Raw genomic sequence first — 24,374 nt, forward strand, 5'->3', positions numbered from 1 at the left:
ATAAGCAATCTCAAGACTGTGCTTACTGGAAGCATTCTGAGCCACGACTACTGCAAAGTTCATATAATTGGGACTAAACCATACTAAAAGACTTGTCGCTCTTAGTTGTCACACAAACATGGGCCTAGATCTCCTAAAATGACAGGAATGTATCCCAGTGTTCGAAGACCAGGAGAAATAAATACATTCATTATGGTGATGCTGAAGTGCATTTGTATGCAGTCTTTGGGGGATTCTTTGACCCTTTTGACCTTTGCATCTGACAATCTGCTGCTTTCTGTGAAATTTTAAACTGTAGAGAATGGATAGTGGTTGGACGGTGATTGGATCAGGCATGATATTGTACATATGTTCATGGAAGGACTAGGAGCACACAGGGCTGCTTCTGGCCCATGAGCTACAGGCAAATTAATACATGAAATCAAAAAGCGGAGGGCTGGCACTGAGCAGCAGTATTTCTGAGAGCACTCGCGTGAATCTGTGATCCACGTACGGGCTTTGTTCAATCATAGAGTAGAATGGCCGGGCTGGATGAGAACTGTTTGTCCCACACCTTTGCAATGCTTGTTTCACAGACGCCAGTTCTTTAAGGTTTTTCAGGTTTGTCCCGGGACGATAGCTCAGCAGCAACGTGTTCGCCTTGGAAGCAAAACAACACGAAGCAACACTGGTTCGATCCCCGGGTCCGCGCTTAGAAACCTCTGGGTATTTAAGCGCGTTATAAATATGCAACTAAGACAAAAACAATTACGCAACTAAAAAACAAACAATTCCTGTAACAGTGGGCTGTGTCAGCGCTTTAAAAATGCAAATAAATAAATAAAAATAAGATACCACTACAGAGGGTGTACCCCAAAAATTTTTAATCTGACTAGGGCTCATTTGTAGGGTTCGCCACCTGGCCATGTTAAGGCAGGACTTGCCCAAAGAACACCTTTTGTTAATGTGTTGTGTTCAGCCTTTAAAAGTAAGATCAGTCCCCTACAAAAGTGAAAAAGCCCTGTACTCTTTACATCCTGTGCAGATCACTGTTCAGGGAAAAGTATTACTTTTTCATCACTCCTGCTGTGTTGATGTCTGCAGCAATGCATCTCTCAGCAGGATCACTTCACTTGTTTTGTCGATTAATTCACTGTTGTGCTGGAAGTCAAATGTCTTAAACATGGTACTTTGATGCCTTTTGACAACTACATCTACCTTTTGCGTTTCGTTTTTGTTCATAGCTGTTCCCAGGCCCACACACACCCACCGGCGAGCTATGGCTGACAACAGCAGTGATGATTATGAGGAGGAGTCGAATAAGGTAATGGCCACCTGTCTGACCACCAGTGCCAAATGTTTTTTTAGAAGCTCATATCTAGAATGTAAGTGCATGGTACAGACGCATCCATGTTTTAATATGGTGATGTAATGTTCTGCCTTATCATTATCGCTTCCAAGTCCTGGAATATCTACATACCTACTTTTCGGAACATTCCCCAACATCTTTGTCGTTTCATTGTTGGGTGATAACCCTCGCTGGCCGCAGTGGGACTACCTGATGTAAAGGTGATCACTTAGCATTTCAGTTTAAGCCCCCTTTTCCATGCCACTCTCATCGCTTCCATGTTCTGTTGAGCATATCAACAAGGTTGTATGATCTTTTCTCTATAATGCAGGAGAGAACAAAGAGATCACAGCTTGGCCCTCCGCCTGTGCGAGCCTTTAGCGAGAATGAGGAGGAAGATGAAGATGACTCTGAAGAAACAGACTCTGATGACGACGACGACGACGATGATGATGACGATGAGCATGGAGCCCCTCTAGAAGGGTAGGTTAAGAACTTTCAGTTAACTGTGAGCATGTATACTCCTGAGTTTTGCATGCAAGGAGTCCTGTGGTTAGTGGCCTGAAGGAGGTGCACCAGCTGGAAGCTTGATGGGCCCAGAGACTAGATCAGTCAGGGCTCCAATGGAGCGTGATTTAATAATAGCAAAGAGGGCGATGTATTATTTTAAAATGTATAAAGTTCCAAAAACCCTTGCACAAAGGCATTGGGCCACTGTAAAATAAGACTATAAAATGGTAACAAAAACATATACAATGCACAACTTAATAAAGAAAACTAGTACAAATAATACGAAAGTCACATACAAAAACTGGATAATTAAGAAAAATTAAATGAAGCCATGGTTAAGTAGAGTCTGTATAGAAGACATATGTGCATGCCTGAAGGAATGTGGGAAACGTGAGTGAGATTTTGGATAAAAAAGGAATGAACACTGCAGTTGTCGGATGATTCCACCACACACTGGCATCATTCCAAGGGGTAGGCTGGCGCTCTCAGGTTTTCTCCAGTCGGGTGTGAGTATCCCATAACATTCAAATGGGGATGCAGGTTGGAGGCAGTTCGATTAGAACCGACGCCACTAACTGCTTCCCTATTCAGGGGTTCTATTGATTATTGATTGGACATACTGAGTGTGATAGCCCATGAGGAGGGATGTAGTAGGAAGATGAAATAGTTAGAATGGATGAAGTGTATAGAACAGATGAATGCACTAAGTGTAAGAGCGCATGAATGGAAGAACAGACGACTAGAAAGACCAAATAAGTATGGAGATCGGATGGAATAGATGAACATACTAAAGCCAATAAGTGTGTAGCGTGGTTGGTGTGTGTAGAGCGGACCAGCGTGTGGAGTTGTTGAGTACGTGCAGAGTTGATGAATACGTAAACACAGAGAAGAAAAATACAACGCAGAAGGGCGTAGAACTGATGACTACACTGAACGCACGAACGTATCAACTGTATGAACGTCTTGACCAGATGAACGTGTAAGAGCGAACAAGCATGTAGAAAGGATGAATGTGGAGAGCGGATGAATGTGGAGAGCAGACGAGTATGCAGTGCGTACGAGTGTGGAGTGCGTACGAGTGTGGAGTGCGTACGAGTGTGGAGTGCGTACGAGTGTGGGGGAGCGGCTGAGTGTGGGGAGCGGATGAATATATGTGGAGCGGACAAGGGTGTGGAACGGATGAGTGTATATGGAGCAGATGAGTGTATGTGATGTAGATGGGTGTGTGAAGCAGATGTGTGTGTGGAGCGGACGAGCGTATGGAGTAGATAAGTGTGTGGAGCGGACTTCCACATGGAATGAACGAGTGTTTGGAGCAGATAAGTGTGTGGAGTGGACTTCCACATGCAACGAACGAGTGTTTGGAGCAGATGGGTATGTAGAGCGGATGAGTACATTGAACGGATGAGTATGCTGAACGGATGAACAGCACATAGAGCGGATGAGTATGTTGAGCGGATGAGTGTGTGGATAGGATGAATATGTATACCAGATGAGTGTGTAGACCAGATGAGGATACAGAGCGGATGAGCGTACAGAACAGAGGAGTATATAGATCGGACGAGTATACAGTGCGGATGAGTGCGTAGGCAGACGGGAGTACATGCGCGTGGTAGACTGGGGTGCACGCGCGGGGAGGACAAGAGTGCATAGCGCATGCATGTGGAATCCATGAGAGCACCCGCAGCGGCACACTGGAGAATGAGTGATAGACCAGTACACGCAAGGCGCACTTGAGAGTGTAAGTATGTCAAGCAGACAGATGTGTGGAATGCAGGGAACATTTGAATGAGCATATATCATACCACACCCCACGCTTACTCTCTTCTTTACACCACTACTCAAATAGAACACAGGGATACTATGACACCATTCGGTATAACTGTTCTCATATCAACATCTCCCGCTCACCCCCCATCACTCTAAGTAAACACTGCTGGCCCCACACCCCCAGCTAGGCGTTCTCCTCGGGCATAACGCAACCACACTCGGTCGGGATAATTCCTGTCAGAGCAAACACATACTCCTGATCTCTCCACCACCACACCTACCGCTAAGAAGCAGCTACCACACGAACTCCGCACCAGCTGCACACATACCGGGTGCGCACACGCACCATTGGACTCTCTCTCTAATCTCTCCACTGACTCGAACATCGGTTCCCAAGGGCGTTCAACCTACCAGCGCCTTCAGACCATACCAATGGTATATAAGGCGCTATATAAATGCAAAATAACAATAACAATGTTGAAGGGACACGTGCCTCAGGCTTGTATACCAGGTTTCGGGAATCTACTAGCCATGCTAAACCCATCTAAATCAATGTCCTTTCTCTGTAAAAGAAGCTGCGGCTCATGCTGACTAGTTCTATATGAGGGTGTCTTTTGCTTCTACGGTCCAGGATGGCACATTTAAGGCAAAGTAACTTCTTGTCCCAGAATGTTCTGTCTTGCCTGAAAGAAAGGCCTTGTTTTTTGCCCCAGGCTGTCCTGTTCTTGGTGGAAACATCACTTCTGCTGCTGCAGCCCAGGCTTTTAAGGAAGCTTGAACTCCTGCAGGACTTGCTGCCCTGTATTAAGTAAAGGGAGCTTGTTCTACCATTGCTGCCCCTGCTATTTCTGTAGTTTTGTGTACAAGAAAGGTGCACTTTCGCAGCTCTAGATAACCTGTTTGATGCTGAGGATGTGTTTAAATACTGGCACTGGTCGTGTGTTGCTTTTCTCATTGTTTGCACAAGAAAAGCATTCGGTGTTGCTGCCCATGCCCTGCCTCATCTATGTGTCAGAAGAAGCTTTCACTGACTGATGCTCCCTCAGGTGTACCTGCCCTTTGTTAGTTAAGTCTAACTGTACTGTACCTATTGTGTGTGAGGGAAGTCTTCTATATTGCTTCTCTCGCTGTACTTGCTCTATGTGTGTGTGAGAATACCCTGCCAATGAGTGTTCTGAACATGTTTTGTGTATAAGGCAAGACTTCACAGCTGGTGCCGTGTGTGTGTGTGTGTGTGTGTGTGTGTGTGTTTTCACAGTTGCTACCTGTTTTATTCCTGTTCTGTTTCTGAGGGGAGCTGTAATTGCTTGTTTGTATGTGCATGACGTGTGTGGACTGCTACTGCATGTGCCGTTATCTGTTCTGTGGGTGATGGAAGCTTGCTTTGCCTCCACTAATGCATTTCTTTGTGTGCTTGCCTGCCTGTGGTATGTCTGGATGGTGCCGCTAATTGGTATTTGCTCAATCTCACCTGATGGGGTAATTTCTAGTTTTTTATAATTGTACCTGAACTCTTCAATAAAGAGAAACTCTTGCTCTCTCTCGCTTCTTTCTCTTTCTCTCTCTTTCTCTCTCTCTCTCTCTCTCTCTCTCTCTCTCTCTCTCTCTCTCTCTCTCTCTCTCTCTCTCTCATATTCACTGGTCAATGCAGATTATCAACCTCTTTTTTTATATACAAAAACAAGCCATTGCCATGTTGCATTAGAACAGTTCTTTCTCTCAACCATAACTTGCACTCATCCTCTACTTTTCTCAGGGCGTACGACCCCACAGATTATGAGCATCTTCCAGTGTCTGCAGAGATAAAGGAGCTCTTCCAGTACATCACCAGGTTGGTAGTATACTCCTTTTCATAGGCAATGCAAGCAACTGTTCTTCTAGTTCTTCAGACAAGTTTATCATCTCTTTGACAAACTGGCAGTGTGAGTGTCTTGTCCTTCTGCACCGGTCTCTGTGGGCAGTAGTTCTTCCAGTACACAATAGTGATTCTTCCATTCCTCTCCACGTTTCAGCGAGAGTAGCAGATCATTCACTTTATAAAAAGGTGAGTCTCCCACACCACCCCTTTTCCCCCAGTGTCTGTGTTGTTACCCCTCTTTTAGTACAAAACAAGAAAATACTTTAACCCCTCTCCTAGTGTCCCAACAGAAGCCGCTCTTAAAGCATACAGAAAAGGGATTCCTCTCCCTGCATGTGTTCATGGTGGTTCAGCTCTTCCAGTACAAAACAAAGTGAGTCGACCTCCTCTCAATGTTTTTGTGGAAGGAACAGCTGTTTGTTATATAACCATGCAAGTCTCTGTCAGCCTATTAATGTGTTCCTGGAGCAATTTTTTTTTTTTTTTTTAGACGTCTGTTTTTCTTCTGAATATATTTTCCCTCTGTTTGCACCAGGTATACACCACAAGTCATAGATCTTGATCACAAGCTGAAGCCATTCATTCCAGACTTTATTCCAGCAGTCGGGGATATTGACGCCTTCTTAAAGGTATTCCTTTTAAATAAATGTGTTTTTTGTGGCATCGGAAGATATGGGAAGGCTTCTTCAGCACAACATTCTTGGGCAATGTGCTAGGCGCTTCAGTGTATCGCATCCTTGCTCGCGTTTATGACCTGCCTATGTCCTCCCTCGTATGGCGCACATTCAGACACACAGCTGATCTGTCAACTGTACTAATCCTTTGTGATCTCCAAACCCACCTACACCAACCTGAGCTCTCCAGTACTTCATCCTTGTAAGCCAGATGACCACTGAAACCGAGTAGAACTCTACCTTGGTAGCAGAGCTCGCGCTTACTGACCCCAGGCTGTACACTCCCTGATAATACAGCCTTCTGGTTCTGCCACACATTGGCACAAAGATGAGCTTTCCTACCACTACACCAAACTGTAAGTTGAAAGTCCGTTTTTTGCCTGCTTTGCTCTGACATTTGTTTTCCTATAGAGTTGGATCCAGATCTCACTGGGGAACCAACTCTGAAATGTTTTGCCAGACTGTTACAGCCCATGTAGGTGTCAATGTGCCCCCAATCGGTAAACTGACCCAGACTAGTCTTACTGGTTCTGGTTGGTGGAAATGCACGTTAAAATAGTGGCTGCATGAGTTTTAGGAATTTTAGCTCACAATAGCCTTTTCTTCCTTGTTACTGCTAAAATGAAGTCTCTCGTTTGAAAATCCAGTAGCCAGGCTACTGGACTTAGATTGCCCTCTGTGACTGGGTGAAGCACGGGAATAACCATGTAGCGTCCTTTCCTTATGTGTACTGTAAGGAAATATTTTTCTTTTAGCAGCTTCCGCCATTGAAGTTCACAGGATCTTTAGCATTTCTGTTATGGATTTGGACTCTGACTTTTGGTAGGCGTTTGTTTGTTTTAGCCTCACTCAGCAGCTCCACTCCATAATTTTCGGTGCACTGTGTATCCTCTTAGGACATCATTCTAGGGGGAATTCTCCCATTTGTTTTTCCACCTTCACGTTTAAGTGGCTGCCCAAGCCATTTTAAGTGGAGTTCTGCACGGACACATTGCTTCTCATATTCTTTGATGTAACCTTGCTACTTTTTGAATGTGTCCATAACCGGCTGGTGGCATTAAACCCTTTTTGACTGTGTTTTTTTTCTGAGTGCACTAACGTGCACCTTGGATTCCACCGCAATAATGCTTTTGATGATCATATACTTAGAATCGTTGGACCTCATCGTTTAAGCCCTCTTATGCTATGTTAGCTGAATTTGTATAGTGCACGTTCCCCCCAAAGGGTACTAGAGAAACACTGGAGGTCCTAGGCTGCGTCTAGTATTCAAAAAGCCAACAAAGAACTCCCTGAAGCCTGGGGACTGTGGGGATACCTGAACTGGTGGGACCAATCAGCCTGAGGTCTTTCTTGCTGTCCTCACTATGGTGAAGCTCGGAAGAGTTGCAGGGCTGCACTTTGCCTGCATCCTCCTTGACTGTCTCATTGCATGGACGCTTTCTTGTCTTGTGACTTGAGAATTCGTGGACATCTTCCATGTACCGCAAAGACCGTCTCACCCTGCTGTTGCCAGTTGCTGAAGTCTTAACTGCCAGGTTGCCTCGTGCCTGCTGCCCCTTTCAATGGTCTAATCCGCTGTTGCTCCCACTTTTTGCTCCTTTGGGAGGGTCATTCTGCCTTATAGAATTGAGCTTCAATCAGCCTTTTCCCCCTCTAGAGGTGTCTGCAGGTGTCTCATTCTACCGTTTGAAGTAACATGAAGTCCCTGACCAGGAACCTGCTGCTACAGAATCCCACAGGGTGCCTGGGTGTCCCCTACAACACTTTGTCCTTTGGGGGTGTTGGCCTTGCTGTTTGGAGTCCAGCAGGCTAGATTGCTTCTGTCATTAAGTCCCACTATAAAAGAATTGGGATGTGCAGTCCCATTGCAGCTGTCCTTGCCTTGCATAAGGTCTAAGGTGTCTATGTGTAGGAGTACTATCTGGGACACTAAGGACTAGTAGTCTTCCCTTTTCTTTACAGAAACCTTCACTTTTGAATACTTGCCTTCTAATCTGTAATAATCTGAATTGTGTTCCAACACTGCTTACCTTGATTTTCAAACAGTCTTTTGAGCCACTTCAAGCCTATTGAATTGAGCCAGTCGAGTCATAGCAGTGTGTTTGACCTGCTCTATCTATACTTGTACAACTAGGGCTTTTTACCTTTTGACCTACCTGGGCACTGGTTAGAGCATGGTTGGATTTCTTAAGTGTTGTTCAGTTGCAAGGCCTGTGAATTATATGATGACCACTTCGGGTAATGCAACAATCTCGATGCTTATTTAACCTTTTGAATATTAAAGTACAGTGTCATCCGTTTTGGGTTACCAAACTGCATTGGTATGTTTATCTTTTGCTTTGCTTACATTGTAATGATCTTTGCTTTAATGCAAGTGTGCTTTTAATAAATATTATAAATTTAATATACAGTTGTGTGGACATTCTAATACTTGCCATACTCTCTTGTTGTCAATTAAAGCTCACAGCAAACCCCTTATCTCCCAAGACTTGCCCTGTCTTCTCAGCGGTGTTTCCAAGGGAGCTGTTGTGTGAAAACCCTTTGCAGGCCAACTGGGTTGGCTTCCCAGAACCCCCACACCAGTGATGGTTCTAAATAACCTAACATGCACTCCAACAAGGAGCTTACAAAGGACTTGTGTTGGTGTACCAGACCCTGGGTATGTCTGGAATGCCTGTGGAATCTAAATCCCCTGAGAAGGTGCCTGCACATTTTTGATGTGCTGGCCATTGATTGACCAGCTGCCAAATGTTTTAATGGTGCATGAGTGTAGGTTAAGGGCCCCTCCAACCCTCCAGTTTGGGTTTAATAGCTGATACTCTGCACTAGTGCGTTTGTGAACTGCTAGGATTTAATCCTGAAGCATTTTATGTTTGTTTATTGAATTTGTAAAGCGCTTTACAATATAACCGGTACAAAAGTGAGGGAAGCATATTGACAAACATGAACAGGTCATTAGAACAATAAATAGAAGTATTTACAAGGTGGGGGCTAGAGGAGGTGGTAGGTGAAGGGAGTTACGGTGTAGGATTTGAGGTAGGGGGAGGGAGAGGGAGGGAGGGAGGGAGGGAGGCAGTAAGGGAGGGGAGGGGAGGGGAAGGGAAGGGGGAGTGATCTGGTGTCCTCTTTGCCCTTAAGTAGTATTTGTTACCAATTTAAGGTCAGAGGGGAAGGAGAGAGGATGGGGGGAAAGAAGAGGGGGGCAAGAGTAGGAGGGGAGGTTTAGGGAAGGGAAGTCAGGGGGGGGTGAAGAAGATGGGCTTTCAGGGAGTGGCGGAAGGATGAGTAGGTAGGGGTGGAGCGGATGGAGAGCGGGAGGGAGTTCCAGTGTAGGGGGGCCAGGAGTTGGAAGGAGCGGAAGCGTGAGGAGGCACATGGGGCTGGGGGTACAGTGAGCAGGTAGAGGTTTGCTGAGCGGAGGGAGGGGAAGTAAAATGAGAGGAGGGAGGAAAGGTAGGGGGGCACCAGGTCATGGAGAGATTTGTAGACGAGACAGAGGAATTGAAATTTCAGTTGTGAGAGGAAGGGAAGCCAGTCAAGTTGAGAAAGAGAGAGAGGAAGAAATAGAGTCTCGAGGGCCGAGGAGACAGAGTACGGATAGAGGAGTGGTAGATGGATTTTAGGGGAGATAGGTGAGAGACAGGGGGTCCAAAGAGGAGAGAGGAGCGGGAGAAAATAAGAGAGGGGATTAGGCGTTTGGAAGCATGGAATGTGAGAGAGGAGTGGATCTTGCGGATATTATAGAGGTGGTGGCGAATTTGATAGTCGAATGACATGAACACTATGATGGAAGCTGTGCAACAGCACCTTTTGGGTGCCAAAGAACAGACGGAATATTTGCCTCTCTGACAACTGAAAGGAACCATATAAGGTGCCCCTTTCCCTTGCTCCAGTGGAGACAGCTGCATCCATTGTTGTGAAGGTGTTTTGTGTTCATCCAACTGCCCGGGCTCACCAATGCTGCATCATTCTGAGGTCCCGGCCTAGCTGTTGCCTCCGTTGGACCTATCCTTTGAAAGCTTAAAAGTGAAGAGGGATTCTGGTGAGGTCATACCAGCTGTGAGGGTTCACAGTAAGAAGACAGACACAGGGTTGCTTGCCAATTAGTTTTATTTAATTTTATGAAGGGGTTTTGAAAAATGCCTCACTAGCTCTAACTCTGAGGGATTTTCCTATCTCAACAAAACAAACTAATGCGACCGTCGTCACCAGGATGTCAAAGCCAATGTTCTCTGTCTGGCGTCCAAAACCTATTCTGACCGCCTCACTGAAATACTACAAAAATGACTACAAGGGAAAATAAAGTAGTGTTCTGCTGTTTTCCTGCAGCCTTTAATAACCCATTTACAACGTTCCAATGCTTAAAGTAGTCCCAACTTAAATTTATGGGGAATTGGCTTGCTTCCGCTTAATGGTGTCAAAATGAATTCCAAGTGGAAAATCCTCTTCCCTGGTCTTTCCTTTAATTCATTTTGTGCTGATTTTAGATTGATTTTGTTTTGTCCTCTTTGACCTCTTTACAAAGAGCTGTCTGGACCTATTATGTGCATAGGTGCCCCTTTTTAAATGCAAGCTTGGCCTAGATTGTAGGTAAAACCTTGGTATGCTTCCCTGCCAAGGTTTGTATGTCTTTTCCTACTGGTCTAGAATTCTTGATTTTCTAATTAGACTTGGTTTACTAATTAGACTTGGTTTACCTTCTTTCCAAGTACCGTCAATTCTTATTTCCCATGTTCACTGGGAAGAGGAAGAGTGATGAGAAGGATTAGAGCCCCAATCCACCTTGAGCCTTTTTATTACCTTGGCTCCTCTGGAATTATATTGGGGTTTTATTCCTCTCTGTAGCTCTATCTACTCCTTCTCTTCACGTGAAGAGTCTGTTATCACTTCCTATTACCTCAAAACACATATGATGCTGTATTCTTCGCTTGTTTATTTAATGTTTGTTTATTTATTCAAACCCCACCCCGTACCTGTTACTTTGTTCCGCTAGAAGATCCCTCATGCTGCTAGGTCTCTTTCCCTGGGTCTCTCTTCAAAGTTGGTTCATGCCGCCAACACCAATCAGCGAGGCTTTGCTGTAAAGACACCGGCTTCAGCGTAATGCAGCGGTCAGCGTTCCCCGTCCATATATATTCCTTGCCTTTGCTGTCAATAACCATGTATTCATCAGCGGCGTACGCGGTCTGCTGTTACTTTCCCTTCTTGCTGCCCAACTCTGCCAAACTCCTCGTCTGTTCTGCCTGCTGACTCCGAAATTGCCGTCCCACAGTGAGAGGTTTCTTAAGCTCTCGTCTCGCTTCCCTCTGTCTGTGGCAATTCAACTCTTTGAGATATTCGTTAGGTGTCTGCTCTGACACTGGCATTGATACAGTAACCATGTGGTTACAGTACCTTTGTTTGTCTCGTCTCTCTTTGCAGTAGCAGGGTTTCAGCTCAAACCGTGTCCAATTAGATGCCGGTTCCGAGGGACGCTCAGGTTGATAGTGTCTCTACGGTAGCTCTCTGTACCTCTGTGCAGTATCTGTGCAGTATCACTTTCTTATACATATACTGTATGCATGTCTCCATTCAGTTACACTGGCTGGGCGTCTTTCTTGTGCCGTATGAAGACCGAGGTGGCACCACTGACTGAAGCCCTAGTTTCTTCCATCTGTTGGACTCCTGCAGTGGTTTCTACTGGTCTTCTTAGTTGTAGACTATATTGTATCTTCTCACACTGTGCGCCACTGCTTTCATTCAGGAAACCACTGCGCGTAGAAAACTTCTTTTGAAATGTTTCCTTTCCCTTTCAGATCCACACAAAACAATGTATCCGCGATATTTATATTGATATTGTTATTTTATTTGTATTGCGCTCGTACACAAGTGTTTCAGAGCAAGGCAAGGGAGGGGAACAAGGGAGAACAAAAACAACGATCTTACTAGCCCAGTGACATTGAGAATGCGCAGGACGGTGCGACTCCCGAGAAGCTCCACCAGAGCCGGTGAGTGCGCTCCTCCTCTGTACCCTCCGGCGCAGACCCGACACAGCGGGCGCCAGGCAGCAAGGCATCCGAGGGACAAACAGCGGGAGCAGTAGCCCGGCCCGGGCCGAAAGGCACCACGAGACACGGCATCCAAAGGGGGATCCCTGAGCCCGAGGGCCGCTGCACGCACGTGCAAGGACACAGCCCACTCAAACAGGATACAAGTCAACACTAACGGCCCCAACACCAATGAGCGAGGGGCAGTAGAAGTGGGAACACAGAGAACCATAGCAGGGCCGAGAGCTTGTGGAATAAAAGCTCTGGTGGAAGTGGGAAGACCGTGCACGGTAATGCAAGGCCATAATACAAGCCCCTTGGACCGGCACTTGCCCCGAAGTGGAGAAGATGGACGCTGACCTACCCGGGGTACGCGCTCTGGTGCCTGTAGGCTCCCTTCCAACACATCGGGGCCGATTAGACAGCCGGGAACAGCCCATAAACTAGCCCTCACGTCGGAGTGTGAAGACTGCGGTGCCACAGGAGTGGAGGGCCAGGTGGAGGTGCAGGTGGGGTGCGCAAGGGTATGGAGTGCAGGCCCAGGGACCCCTGCATAATGAGCAGGATGAGGTAGGCGGCATCACCGGACCAGAGGCACGACGAAACGTGCAGGATGGCGCAGGAGAGGAGGCCCTCCTGTCAGTCTACAAAAAGTAGGCACCCTTCAATCGTAAGGCAAGGCACTTTGTTGGCCGAAGATCAACCGCCTCATGTGTTTAGTATTAGAAATATATAGCCATTAGCTTGACTAAAGTTCGCCCATTTTAAGGTGACTGAAATCGCCATTTTGTTTTCTCTAACGTTTGCCTTTTGCTTTCTGTTAAAACTTGTTTGCTGAAAACTTATTCTGCTCCACTAGTGAATAACGCAAGGCCACGAGCGGCATGCTGGAACATAACGCAGCAACCCAGACAGAAATGCCCGGTCTCCTCCCTCACGAGACCTTGGAAGTAAGCAGCAAGGCATTCTAATCAGTACGCAGGTGCCAACTAGTCTCGTTAATACAGTAGAAATGTTAGAAGCAAACATTAAATGGCTTGAATTATGCTCTGCATTGCGGCCCCCCTTTCCTGAGCCCTGTAGAGCCCTGGAGAGCAAGTTGACCCCCACTACACGAATAGAAACTAGGAGATTGCAAGGCCTGGAATGTGTCTCTCCCTGCACGCAGCTTGCTTGCAAAAACGGAAGCATTGTGTTCTTTAAAACAAAGACTTGTGTCTGTAGGCCCCAGAAATTGCAAACTGTTGCTAAATGAATGTTTGAAGGTGTCATACTCGTCACCATTGTCAATCATCGTACCCAATTCAAAGGAAATGTGTTAGGGGCGGTATTGGATGTGTCACTACTGATTGTAAGATGCTTGCTTTGTATATATGTAACTGTTGTACGATTCTCTCTTGCGTTCCCCGAGGTCTAGTAACGCACGTCACGGGGCGTGGGACCCAGTTGACCAACTGAGACTATTTGCTTTGCAATAAACCCTAGCTTTTGGGAATACAACCCCATGTCTGGCGTATCAGTTTTTGTGTGGTGATTGAGCCTTGTTTCCATACGCGAGGGTCCCTCAGGGGCCCCTTCAAGATGGTGCCCGAATAGGGACCCTCCCCTACTTGTTCCATCGTGTACGTTGTAAAATAAGGAAGGCGCAGAAAACAGCGAGGACGGGACGATCTAGCCGGGATCAAGAGGTGTTCGGGGCGCCCCTGTGAAAGCGATGAGAGACTCCTTTGCAGATCTGCACACAACTGATTCCTGATCAACGTGCCTGGCCAGAGAACAAGGAGGCAAGAGTCCCGAAACGAGGCAGAGTGAGCCAAGATACGCAGACACGACGTCATTGGTTACGTCAGTATACGGACGAATTGCGTCTTGAAAGACGACTTGACTGATCAGGTGAGTCATGCCCCGATTCAAAGTAACCGTGATATTGGTTGAGAGTTGATTTTGCAAAATCAGACACCCAATGTAAGGTTGATTAGCCGATGGTAAGGTTAAAACAAGCCTGGGGTATTGTCCACTTTAGCGGGATTTTTGCGCTGCGGTAGACCATCTTTGGAAACTGCCCAGGTCGCGCCACCCAAACGGTCGGCGGCGGATGAGATGTATGTGAAACATGGTGTAGGAGCGATAATGTTTTGTGAGAATTGGCATAGGCAAACCAGAAAATAGGAAGATCTTCAGTGGCCGAATCATGGGAGTTTTGAGATCACGAGAATAGATAACTTGGAGAAGGTGTTGATGAAAAAGAAAACACGCCCTGCAGCATTTTATATCCTTAGGGACTGGAGAAGGGAAGCTATGCTTCGTTGGAGAAGTAGAGAAAAACATGCGTGCGGGCATAATTCGAAAGCAGAAAGAGTAAAAGAAAAAGAGGAGGAGGAGTGGAATGATAGTTTGAGAAAGTCAAATAGACGCGATCAGTTGAGTATAGAAAAAATATACCCACAACGAGAGTTGCATTCATCAGATGAATTGATAAATAAAATATTGACTGATACAAAGCGAGGCCCAAGGGAAGAGACTAAAAAGACAGCGTCAGTGACTATTGCTCAGCCCCTTCCAGTTGCTCAGCCCCTCCCTAATGATCAAACCCCAGCACAGCCACAGACCACACAATCTTCGCCTCCCGTTAGCCAGCCAGCGCCGCAACAGTCACTTCCCGTTCCCGTTGTCCCATCTGCACCTCCCTCCTTGGAGATCGTTTCTGTCCCATCTGCCCCTCCTGTAATTGAACTTGAACTCATTGAAACGAGAGAGGGGACCGGACAAAGTGGATGTGTGGGAGTGACCCGTAGTGCGATCAGCAAGGAGAGAAAATGAGAGCTGCAACAACAGGCAGAGATGTATATAAACGGGAATGATGAAACTTCAACTCTAGCTTCGATGTATGACTTCAGGAGGAGCAATGAAAGTAGTGTTGGAATGCATGGGGGAATATTTAATGGCGAGATGGAAAGAGTTAATTGGAAGGCTACCGCCACAACGGTTGTTGGATTTGAATGCATAAGCACGTTGCAGAGAGAGAGATGAAGAAATAAAGGAGCATGTAGATGGACTTTTTGAATTTAAGAATGAACTTGATGATGAATATGCTGAAATGTTTGCCACACCAGGGTATAGGAGTAATGATATCAGGAGAGACAGGAAGGAAACGGTGGTGCCATATATACAGCAGCGATTTTTGCCGTCGCCAAGACAACTGTCAAGGAGTTCCCCCTCCTTCTCACCTGAATCCGTTCTTTACCGGTGTTCTTGGAGGCTGCCTTCTTTCGGATGGATCGGGTTTTGAAGAAGGTGGTCTGTGTCTCTGCCGGATCCAGAATGCGTTCAGTTTTCCAGGAGGTCGAATCCAGGAATCCAGGAGGCAAGGTAAGTTCGCTAGAAGTAGAATTCAGGAGGAAGAAGAAGGGGGGGGGGGGGTTCAAAGAAGGGATAGCGGAGTGGAAAGGAGAAGAACCGCGAGCTACGGAGCACACGTCTGGTCGCTAATCGCTATAGCATTGAGACGCGCGGAGCCGCAGAAGGCGTGGTCTAGAAATAGAGAAGGGTTACGTCCAACGCATGGAGCGAGAAGGGAATGCGTTGGATGGCCATATTGGAGGTATTAGTTTGTTTAAGTCAGTTGTGACAAGGACCATGAGGGCCAAAAGGGGCGCACCCTGTGATTCATGACGGCATGCCTCCTCCGAAGACCCTTCCCTCCTGGTTTGCCCGGGTGGATGAGGTGGAACCTTCTGAGCAGCCGTGGGGCCTTGATGTTTGAGAGAGGTTCCCAGGTTCTTTCGCTAGGAAGATATCCTTTCCATTCAACCAGGTATTGAAGCTGGCCCCTTCTATACCTGGAGTCACAAATCCGAGATACCTCATATTCCAATTGGTCATCGACCAGTACAGGAGGAGGTCTGGAGGGTTTTTGGGAGGATGGATAGTAGGGTTTCAACAGGGATGTGTGAAACACTGGGTGTATCTTCTTCCAGGATTCAGGCAACTCGATCCGATAAGAAACAGGATTTATAATTTCCTTTATGGAAAATGGACCATAGTACCGAGGGGCCAGTTTACTAGGCCGTAGATGTCGGTGTAGTAGTTTGGAGGACAACCAGATCTTATCACCGACTGCATAAGAAGGGCCAGGTCTTCTTCTGGAATCTGCATATTTCTTGGTGTGTTTCCTGGCCTTCTCCAAAAATTCCTTGGCTTCTTTATGTATGTTGACAAGGGTTTCGATCCAGGAGTCAACTGTAGGTACTGGTGTAGATTGGGGAAGAACAGAAGGTAGGACCGACGGATGAAATCCTTGACTGCAATAAAAAGGGCTGATCTTAAGTGCCGAATGGTCAGAATTATTGTAAGCGAATTCAGCCATGGGTATCAGGAGCGACCAGTCATCCTGGACCTTGGTGGCGAAGCATCGAAGATACTGTTCCAGGTTTTGGTTGACACGTTCAGTGATTCCGTTGGTTTGAGGGTGGTAAACTGACGAAAGGGCACGTTGGATCCCTAAGCATTGACAGAGATGTTTCCAGAATTGAGAGATGCATTGAGGTCCGCGATCCGAAATTATCTTGGAAGGGAGTACATGTAAACGGAATATGTGTTCCAGGAAGATTCCTGCTAGTTCAAAAGAGGATGGTAATTTACGCAGGGGCGTAAAATGAGCCATATGAGTGAACAGGTCTATGGTAACCATGATGGTGGTATACCCACGGGATGGTGGCAATGTAGGTTGTAGTAGAAGGCCCGCTGGTTTCTTGTTATTGTGTTTATTTTGATTGCAGACAACACAGGATTGAATGTACTGCCGTACGTCGGGTCCCATCCTAGGCCACCAGAATTGCCTTTGTATTAGACGGAGGGTTTTGGTGACACACGATGTCCGGAGTGTAGGGTATCGTGGCAGAGATTCATTATTCTTTGTTGTAGTCTTCTTGTAGGAATGACCAACAGATTGTCTTTGAACAAATAACCTTCCCGAACCTTTACATTCCAAGGATTTCTTTTGGATTTGTCCTTCCACAGATCAGAGGATTGGGTTTGGGCTTGGATTTCTTCGAGGAGGTTGACTGCCTGGGCCACAAAGATCTTGGGGGGGAAAACATCTGAGGATATGCCTTGTCTTCAGTGGGCTCGTAGTCAGGTCTTCGAGATAAGGCATCGGCGATCAGGTTTTGTGATCCAGGAACGTGAGTGATATGGAACTGGTACTGGGCAAAGAAGTATGCCCAACGTGCCTGACGACTGTTCCTACACTCCAAAGACTGTAGAATCTGGAGGTTTCGGTGGTCAGTACGGACCTGAACTGGATGTTTAGCTCCCAAAAGTAAATGTCGCCATTCAGTGAAGGCTTGGCGGATGGCTAACAATTCTGTTTCCAGGACTGAATAATGTGTTTCACTAGGAGTCAGAGTTCGTGAGAGGTAAGCAATTGGGTGTTCCAGTTTATCTCCTAATTCTTGTTTCAGGACTGCGCCAATGGCATAATTTGAAGCGTCCGTTTCTACCAGAAAAGGACGGCTAGTATCGGGTTGAGCCAAGATAGGAGCTTGCGTAAACTCTGTCTTTAAACGCTGGAACGCCAAATCTTGTGGTGTTGACCAGAGGAAAGGAGTGTCTTTCTTCAGGAGAGCAACAATCGGTTGCACTATCTCGGAGAAATTAGATATGAATTTCCGGTAGAAATTGGCGAGTCCGAGCAAAGAGTGAATTTGTTTCACGGAAGTAGGAGCGGGCCAGGTCAATATGGCTTTTACCTTTGAAGGATCCATACCGATTCCTTCTGGGGTAAGAATAAACCCTAGGTAGTGGACGGAGGTCACATGAAACAAAGATTTTTCAGGTTTGGCTAGGAGTTTATGATCTCGGAGTCTCTGCAACACTGCCTTCACGTGCTCTTCATGTTGTTTAGGATCCTTGGAAAAGATCAATATGTCATCCAGATATACAATAACAAAGAGAAACAGCATGTCAGAGAACACCCTATCCATAAAGCGTTGGAAAATTACCGGGGCTTTAGCCAATCCGAAGGGCATGACTAGGTACTCAAAATGGCCAAAGGGTGTTCTGAAGGCAGTCTTCCATTCGTCTCCTTCCCTGACACGGATCAAATGATAGGCGCCCCTGAGATCCAACTTGGTGAATATCACTGCGCCTCTCACGGCTTCCAGGATATCCGAAATCAGGGGTAACGGGTACCGATCCTTGAGGGTACATTGATTTAGCCCGCGATAATCAAGGCAGGGTCTGAGTTCCTGGTATCCTTCTTGGGAACAAAGAATAGAGAAGCACCAGCAGGAGATTTCGAAGGTCTTATGGTGCATTTTTAAGGATGGTATCGAGGTATTTTCTTAGGGCCTTCTTCTCGGGTTCGGAAAGAATGAACATCCTGCCGAAGGGAATCACTGCAGAGGGTTCTGTCTCTATGGCGCAGTCTTCAGGTCTGTGTGGGGGTAAGGCCTGGACAATGGCAGTCGAAAACACATCAGCATAAGATTGGTAGACTTCAGGAACTTGCATGACATTGGATACCATTAGTGGTGTCTGTTATTCCGTTGTTGGTTCCTTTGGGTGTGTTAATGGAGGTTCTAGGGATAAACAATGAGACATGCAAAACTCTGAGCCTAGGAACAGGGAACCCGCAGACCAATTGATATATGGATTGTGTTTCTGTAGCCAGGGCATGCCCAATACCAAGGGGTAATGAGCTGACTTAATAATGTCAAACCTGATCAGTTCTCGATGGTGATTTATTGAAAGCTGGATCTCCTTGGTCTGAAAGCTTATGGGTCCCGATGTGAGGGGTCTTCCGTCGATAGCTTCCACAGGCTGCATGGTGCTTCGTGACTCGTAGGGAATCTGATGTTTATCAACCCACTCATGATCGATGAAAATTCCCATAGCACCGCAGTCTACCAGGGCCAAAATGGAATAGTTTGTATTCTTGGATGGTGATAAAAAGGCCTGCAGTACCACCAAATTGTTTTGTCCAGGAGAGTTCAAGGATGGAATGGATGTGGAGCAAACATCTCTCTCCCGAAGCTTCTCTCCATCTAGGATCGGGAGCTGGCGTTTCCTGAACGCCGAGGGGGTGCTAAGGGACACTCTCTAACCAAATGCTTATCTGAGGCGCAGTACATGCACAAGCCTGTATGAATTCTCCTCATTCTCTCTTGTGGGGATATGGGTCCACGAAAGGCCCCAATCTGCATGGGCTTGGATTCTGAAACTGGACTTGGGTTGATTTCCGGTCTGGGGGTACCCTCAAATGATACCTTGGAAGGAGTTCCCCTGGATTTCTTCTTTTCTGACTTCCTTTCCTGGATACGGAAGTCAGTCTGCATGGCAAGATCCATTAATGCCTGGAATGAGCTTGGTCGTGCCACTCTGGCCAGCTCATCCTTAATTTCTTCGTTCAATCCTCTCCTGAACAGGGTAAAACTCGCCTCAGTGGACCAGTCGGCTTCTTTTGCCAGTTGTTTAAATCGGGTCACATACGTGAGCATATCCTGGTTCCCTTGCTGCAAGTCTAACAAGCGTTCTTGTGCACTATAGACCTGCTCAGGGCGGTCAAACATGTCTTTTAGGGCACGCATAAACCCATCATAATCGTCTAGGAGGGCATCGCTAGAGTTAACGAGGGGAGTGGCCCAAGTTAAGGCATTCCCGGAAAGGTGAGAGATTATAAAACCCACTTTGGCACTGGGGGTCGCAAAATAGTAAGGCTTGAAGGTAAAATGAACCAAGCACGAATCCAGCAATGCACAAAGGGTCTTTGCGGAGCCGTCGTATTTATCCATGACTCCGCCCAGTATAACACTCTCTTTTGTAGCAGAATCCCGGGATAGAACCAATTGTTTGAGAGCGGCGTTCTCCGCTTTCAGATTCTGTACCTCGGTTGATAGTTCCTGCATACCACGCATCAAGTCCTGCACGGCAGCCTCCATGTCGATATCGCTTTCGATTGGGTGGCGTCTCAAACTGTCAAGGAGTTCCCCCCCTTCTCACCTGAATCTGTTCTTTACCGGTGTTCTTGGAGGCTGCCTTCTTTCGCATGGATCGGGTTTTGAAGAAGGCGGCCCGTGTCTCTGCCGAATCCAGAATGCGTTCACTTTTCCAGAAGGTCGAATCCAGGAGGCAAGGTAAGTTTGCTAGAACTAGAATTCAGGAGGAAGAAGAAGGGGGGGGAGGGGGGGTTCAAGGAAGGGATAGCGGAGTGGAAAAGAGAAGAACTGCGAGCTACGGAGCACACGTCTGGTCGCTAATCGCTATAGCATTGAGACGCGCGGAGCCGCGGAAGGCGTGGTCTAGAAATAGAGAAGGGTTACGTCCAACGCATGGAGCGAGAAGGGAATGCGTTGGACGGCCATATTGGAGGTATTAGTTTAAGTCCGTTGTGACAAGGACCATGAGGCCCAAAAGGGGCGCACCCTGCGATTCATGACAACAGCCAAGTGATAAACTAAAAGTATGTATACGAGAGGCGTTAAAATGGATTTCAGATCCTAGTATCCCCACAATGGAAATACATGAGATATTTGATGAATACCCCTTGCCAATGAAAAGAAAAGCACTGCAGACAATGGTTGAATATTTGAAGACAAAGATATAGATGAGAAGAAAGCCAGCCCCCCTGAAATGATGGCAGTATACAAGAGAACATTAGAACGTGGAACAGGAGAAAGAGCCTTATCACTTGATTTGGGAATATTATTGCATATGAGAGAAGGGAGAGGAACAGTGTGTGCGGTATTTCCCATGAGAGAAGTCCCACCTACTTTTGTCCCTAAGGTAGAGATTCCTGCAACAGCCGACACACCAGCGCAGGTAACGGAAGCACATTATACAGCCCAATATGTACATGTCCCCTTCTCCAGACAGGAAGTGAATAACATAAAACAGACGATTCCCGATATAAGAAGGAATCCAGCGGGATTTTATAAAGAAATAGAGTCCTATCTGCAATTATCCGTGTTCACTATGGGTGATATAGATCTAATATTCCCAGTAGTCTTGCCAGCAGACATATGGAAGCAAATCAGAAAAGCGGATGATGAAACGGCCTATGGCGCCACTTGGGCGAATTTAATAGTGGAGGATAAGAATAGAGAAGCGGGGGGAAAACCGGGGGGAAATATGGCGGCGTTACCAGCACGGATAATACAAAAATTGAAAGAAATTGTTCCAGAGAAAAGAATTCAATGGGACAAATTAACTGCATGCATTCAGAGCAAGGATGAGTTAGCTACAGATTACTTTAATAGATTTGAGGAAGTATTCACAGCCTTTAGTGGACAGGATGTGAGCACAGAAGCAGGAAAAAGACTATTTGTCGATAAGTATGTGAGAGGGTTAATACTTCCAATTCAAAACCTAATAATGACATCAGAAAGTGCATGGCAAGCAAAAACGTTGAGCAAAGTATTACATATGGCCCAATATTATGAGAACAGAGTGAATACAGAGAAAGAGAAAGAGGTGAAAGATGGGGCGAATTTGAAAACAAGGGTGCTACTTCAGCAAGTGGCAGGACACAATAGAGGAAGAAGAAACGCACAAGGCAGAGATAATTCGAACATGCATGGAGGGCCTCTGGGATTAAATCAGTGTGCGTATTGCAGAGAGGAAGGTCACTGGCGAGCGCAATGTCTGCATCTGCAAAATAGAAATGGGTATGGCCAGAGAAGACCGCATACAGGGCATCCAGGAACAAATGGGCAAAATGGGCTGCTGACACAGAAGAGATTTGTAAAAAAGAGTACTGTTTTACTATTAACACACTTAGCAGCACATGGCCATAAAGCAAGTTTAAAGAAATTCCAATATTGTCGAAAGGAGGTGACTTATTTGGGTTACCTACTTTCGAGAGAAGGGAGAAGACTGACGCCAGAGAGAATAGAAAGCATTTCTGGTATGCCTATTCCAAAGACACAGAAAGGAGTCAGAGCCATAATAGGCATGGCTTCCTATTGCCGGCAGTGGATTGTAAACTTTGCATTGATTGTGAAGCCAATGGTGGAATTGACAAAAAAGGATGTTGTGATGCCTTTGCAGTGGAATGAAGAATGTCAGAGAGCATTTGATTTGCTCCAGACTGCATTGTGTTCTGCTCCAGTTTTGGGCACACCAAATTATGAGAACATTTTTAGACTGTGCATGAAAGTGAGGGCTGCGCGCTGGCTGTTCTAACACAGGAACAAGGTGGAAGAAATAGGCCATGCGGCTATTTTTCTTCCGCGTTGGACCCTGTAGCGCGCGCACTACCACATTGTTTGTGAGCTGTTGCAGCAGCTGCTGCATCAGTGAAACAAACCGAAGGAATGGTATTGGGGCACACTTTGATATTGATGGTGCCACATGCCATAGACGTTCTATTAAATACAACGCAGGCGTAACACCTCACCTCTGCTAGATTGACTAGATACGAAATTGTCCTTTTTGCGCCACACATCCAAATTATGAGGTGTAGCGCTTTGAATCCTGCTGAATTAATGCCATTGCCCACGGAAGAACTTGGTGAGAATGAATTGCCTCCCCACGATTGTTTAATGGTTACTGAGGAAGAAACGAAAGGAAGAATTGATTTAAGAGATACCCCACAAAAAGAGCCAGATGGAGAACTGTTTTGTGACGGCTCCCGTTTTAAACTACCTGATGGCACATCAACTGCTGCCTATGCTATCACCACGTTAGAGAGTATTGTAGAAAGTAAAAGAATCCCCTACAACTCTTCACAAGCAGCGGAGATAATAGCATTAACGAGTGCATGTGAGATTTCGGAAAATCTGAGTGTAAACATATATACTGACAGCCAATACGCCTTTGGCGTGGTTCATAACTTTGGCCGACTTTGGGCTGAGAAGGGTTTCTTGACATCACATGGGGCCAGAATTCAACATGGCCCTTTGATTGTACGATTGCTGTCTGCACTTACGGGTCCGAAGCGCCTAGCAATAGTGAAATGCGAGGCGCATAAAAAAGTAACATGCAAAGTGGGAGAAGGGAACGCATTTGCAGACAGGATTGCGAAGCAAATTGCCACTGACTTGAATACCAAAATGTTAACAGTACAGTCTGAAGAAGTGCCCTGCATGATAGAGAATGGAATTGCTACTGTCAAAGAGATGCAGGCAGAAGCCACTGCTGACGAAATACAAGGGTGGTCTGAGGGCTCTGCTGAATTAGATCTAGAAGGTTCCTGGGTGGACAAGAAGAGTAGAAATTGGATGCTGCCCAACTCCTATGTAACTGCAATGGTCACGATGGCCCACAGCCCTACTCATATTTGTGCCAAAAAGATAGTTCAGCATCTAGCCACAGTATGGGAGAACACACACATAAAGAAAAATGCAGAGAGGATGGTCCAGAATTGCATTACGTGCCTACAACACAATGTGGGGAAGGGAACGGTGACTCCAACAGGCAGTTTTGGCCCTCCCTCTATGCCATTTGAGGTAATCCATTTTGATTTAATAGAAATGGAGAGATGCCAAAACTTGAAGTATGTCCTAGTGGTTATATGTGCATTCACTAAATGGGTGGAAGCATATCCATTAAAAGACTGTACCGCAATGTGCATGGCAAAAATAATGTTAAAGGAGTACTTCTCCCATTTTGGTCTGCCCCGTGTCATATGGTCAGATAATGGTCTGCATTTTGTGGGCGCAGTGATATTGCAGATTTGCGCAGGTCTCCAGATTGACAAGAGATTCCATTGTTCTAGACACCCCATGAGTGCCTGTCTTATTGAACGCCACAACGGCATTTTGAAGGCCAAAATAAGTCAAATTTGTGCAGGAAACAAGTTAAGCTGGGTAGACGCATTACCACTAGCGTTACTGTGCATGCGCACGTCTGTGCAGGCAAGAACTGGGCTCTCCCCATATGAAATAGTGATGGGGAGGCCGGCGAATGTTTGGTGTGCACCGCAGCCGAAACGGTTAAGGGAGCTTGAATACCCTGTGCTCAGCATTTATTGTAATTTGTTAATCCAAAAATTGCGTTTGATTCATCAGCAGGTGCAGGAGGCATTACCAATCAGGTACACTGGTCCGGGGCATGCACTGGAACCCGGCGCATGGGTGCTAATCAAGAACTTTGAAAGGAAGACATTGCTTGCACCAAGGTGGCGTGGACCCTACCAGATACTCTTAACAGGGCAGACCGCCATTCGTGTAGACAGAAGGAAAGCGTGGATTCATGCAACGCACGCTAAA

At 46.3% G+C, this 24,374-nt stretch overlaps 1 protein-coding gene across 2 annotated transcripts in view; it reads left to right on the top strand.

Moving 5' to 3' along the window:
• IFT46 (intraflagellar transport 46) overlaps positions 1 to 24,374 on the top strand; it is a 229,254-nt gene that overhangs the window by 109,252 nt on the left and 95,628 nt on the right. For both annotated transcript variants that reach the window (XM_069614429.1, XM_069614430.1), the window contains 4 exons: positions 1,224 to 1,303; positions 1,659 to 1,810; positions 5,364 to 5,438; positions 6,001 to 6,094. In XM_069614429.1, the coding sequence (XP_069470530.1) occupies positions 1,224 to 1,303; positions 1,659 to 1,810; positions 5,364 to 5,438; positions 6,001 to 6,094 (401 nt within the window). The remainder of the gene's footprint in view (positions 1 to 1,223; positions 1,304 to 1,658; positions 1,811 to 5,363; positions 5,439 to 6,000; positions 6,095 to 24,374) is intronic.

Source organism: Ambystoma mexicanum, chromosome 9 (assembly GCF_040938575.1).
Source record: "Ambystoma mexicanum isolate Mex_15411 chromosome 9, UKY_AmexF1_1, whole genome shotgun sequence".
NCBI lineage: Eukaryota > Metazoa > Chordata > Amphibia > Caudata > Ambystomatidae > Ambystoma > Ambystoma mexicanum.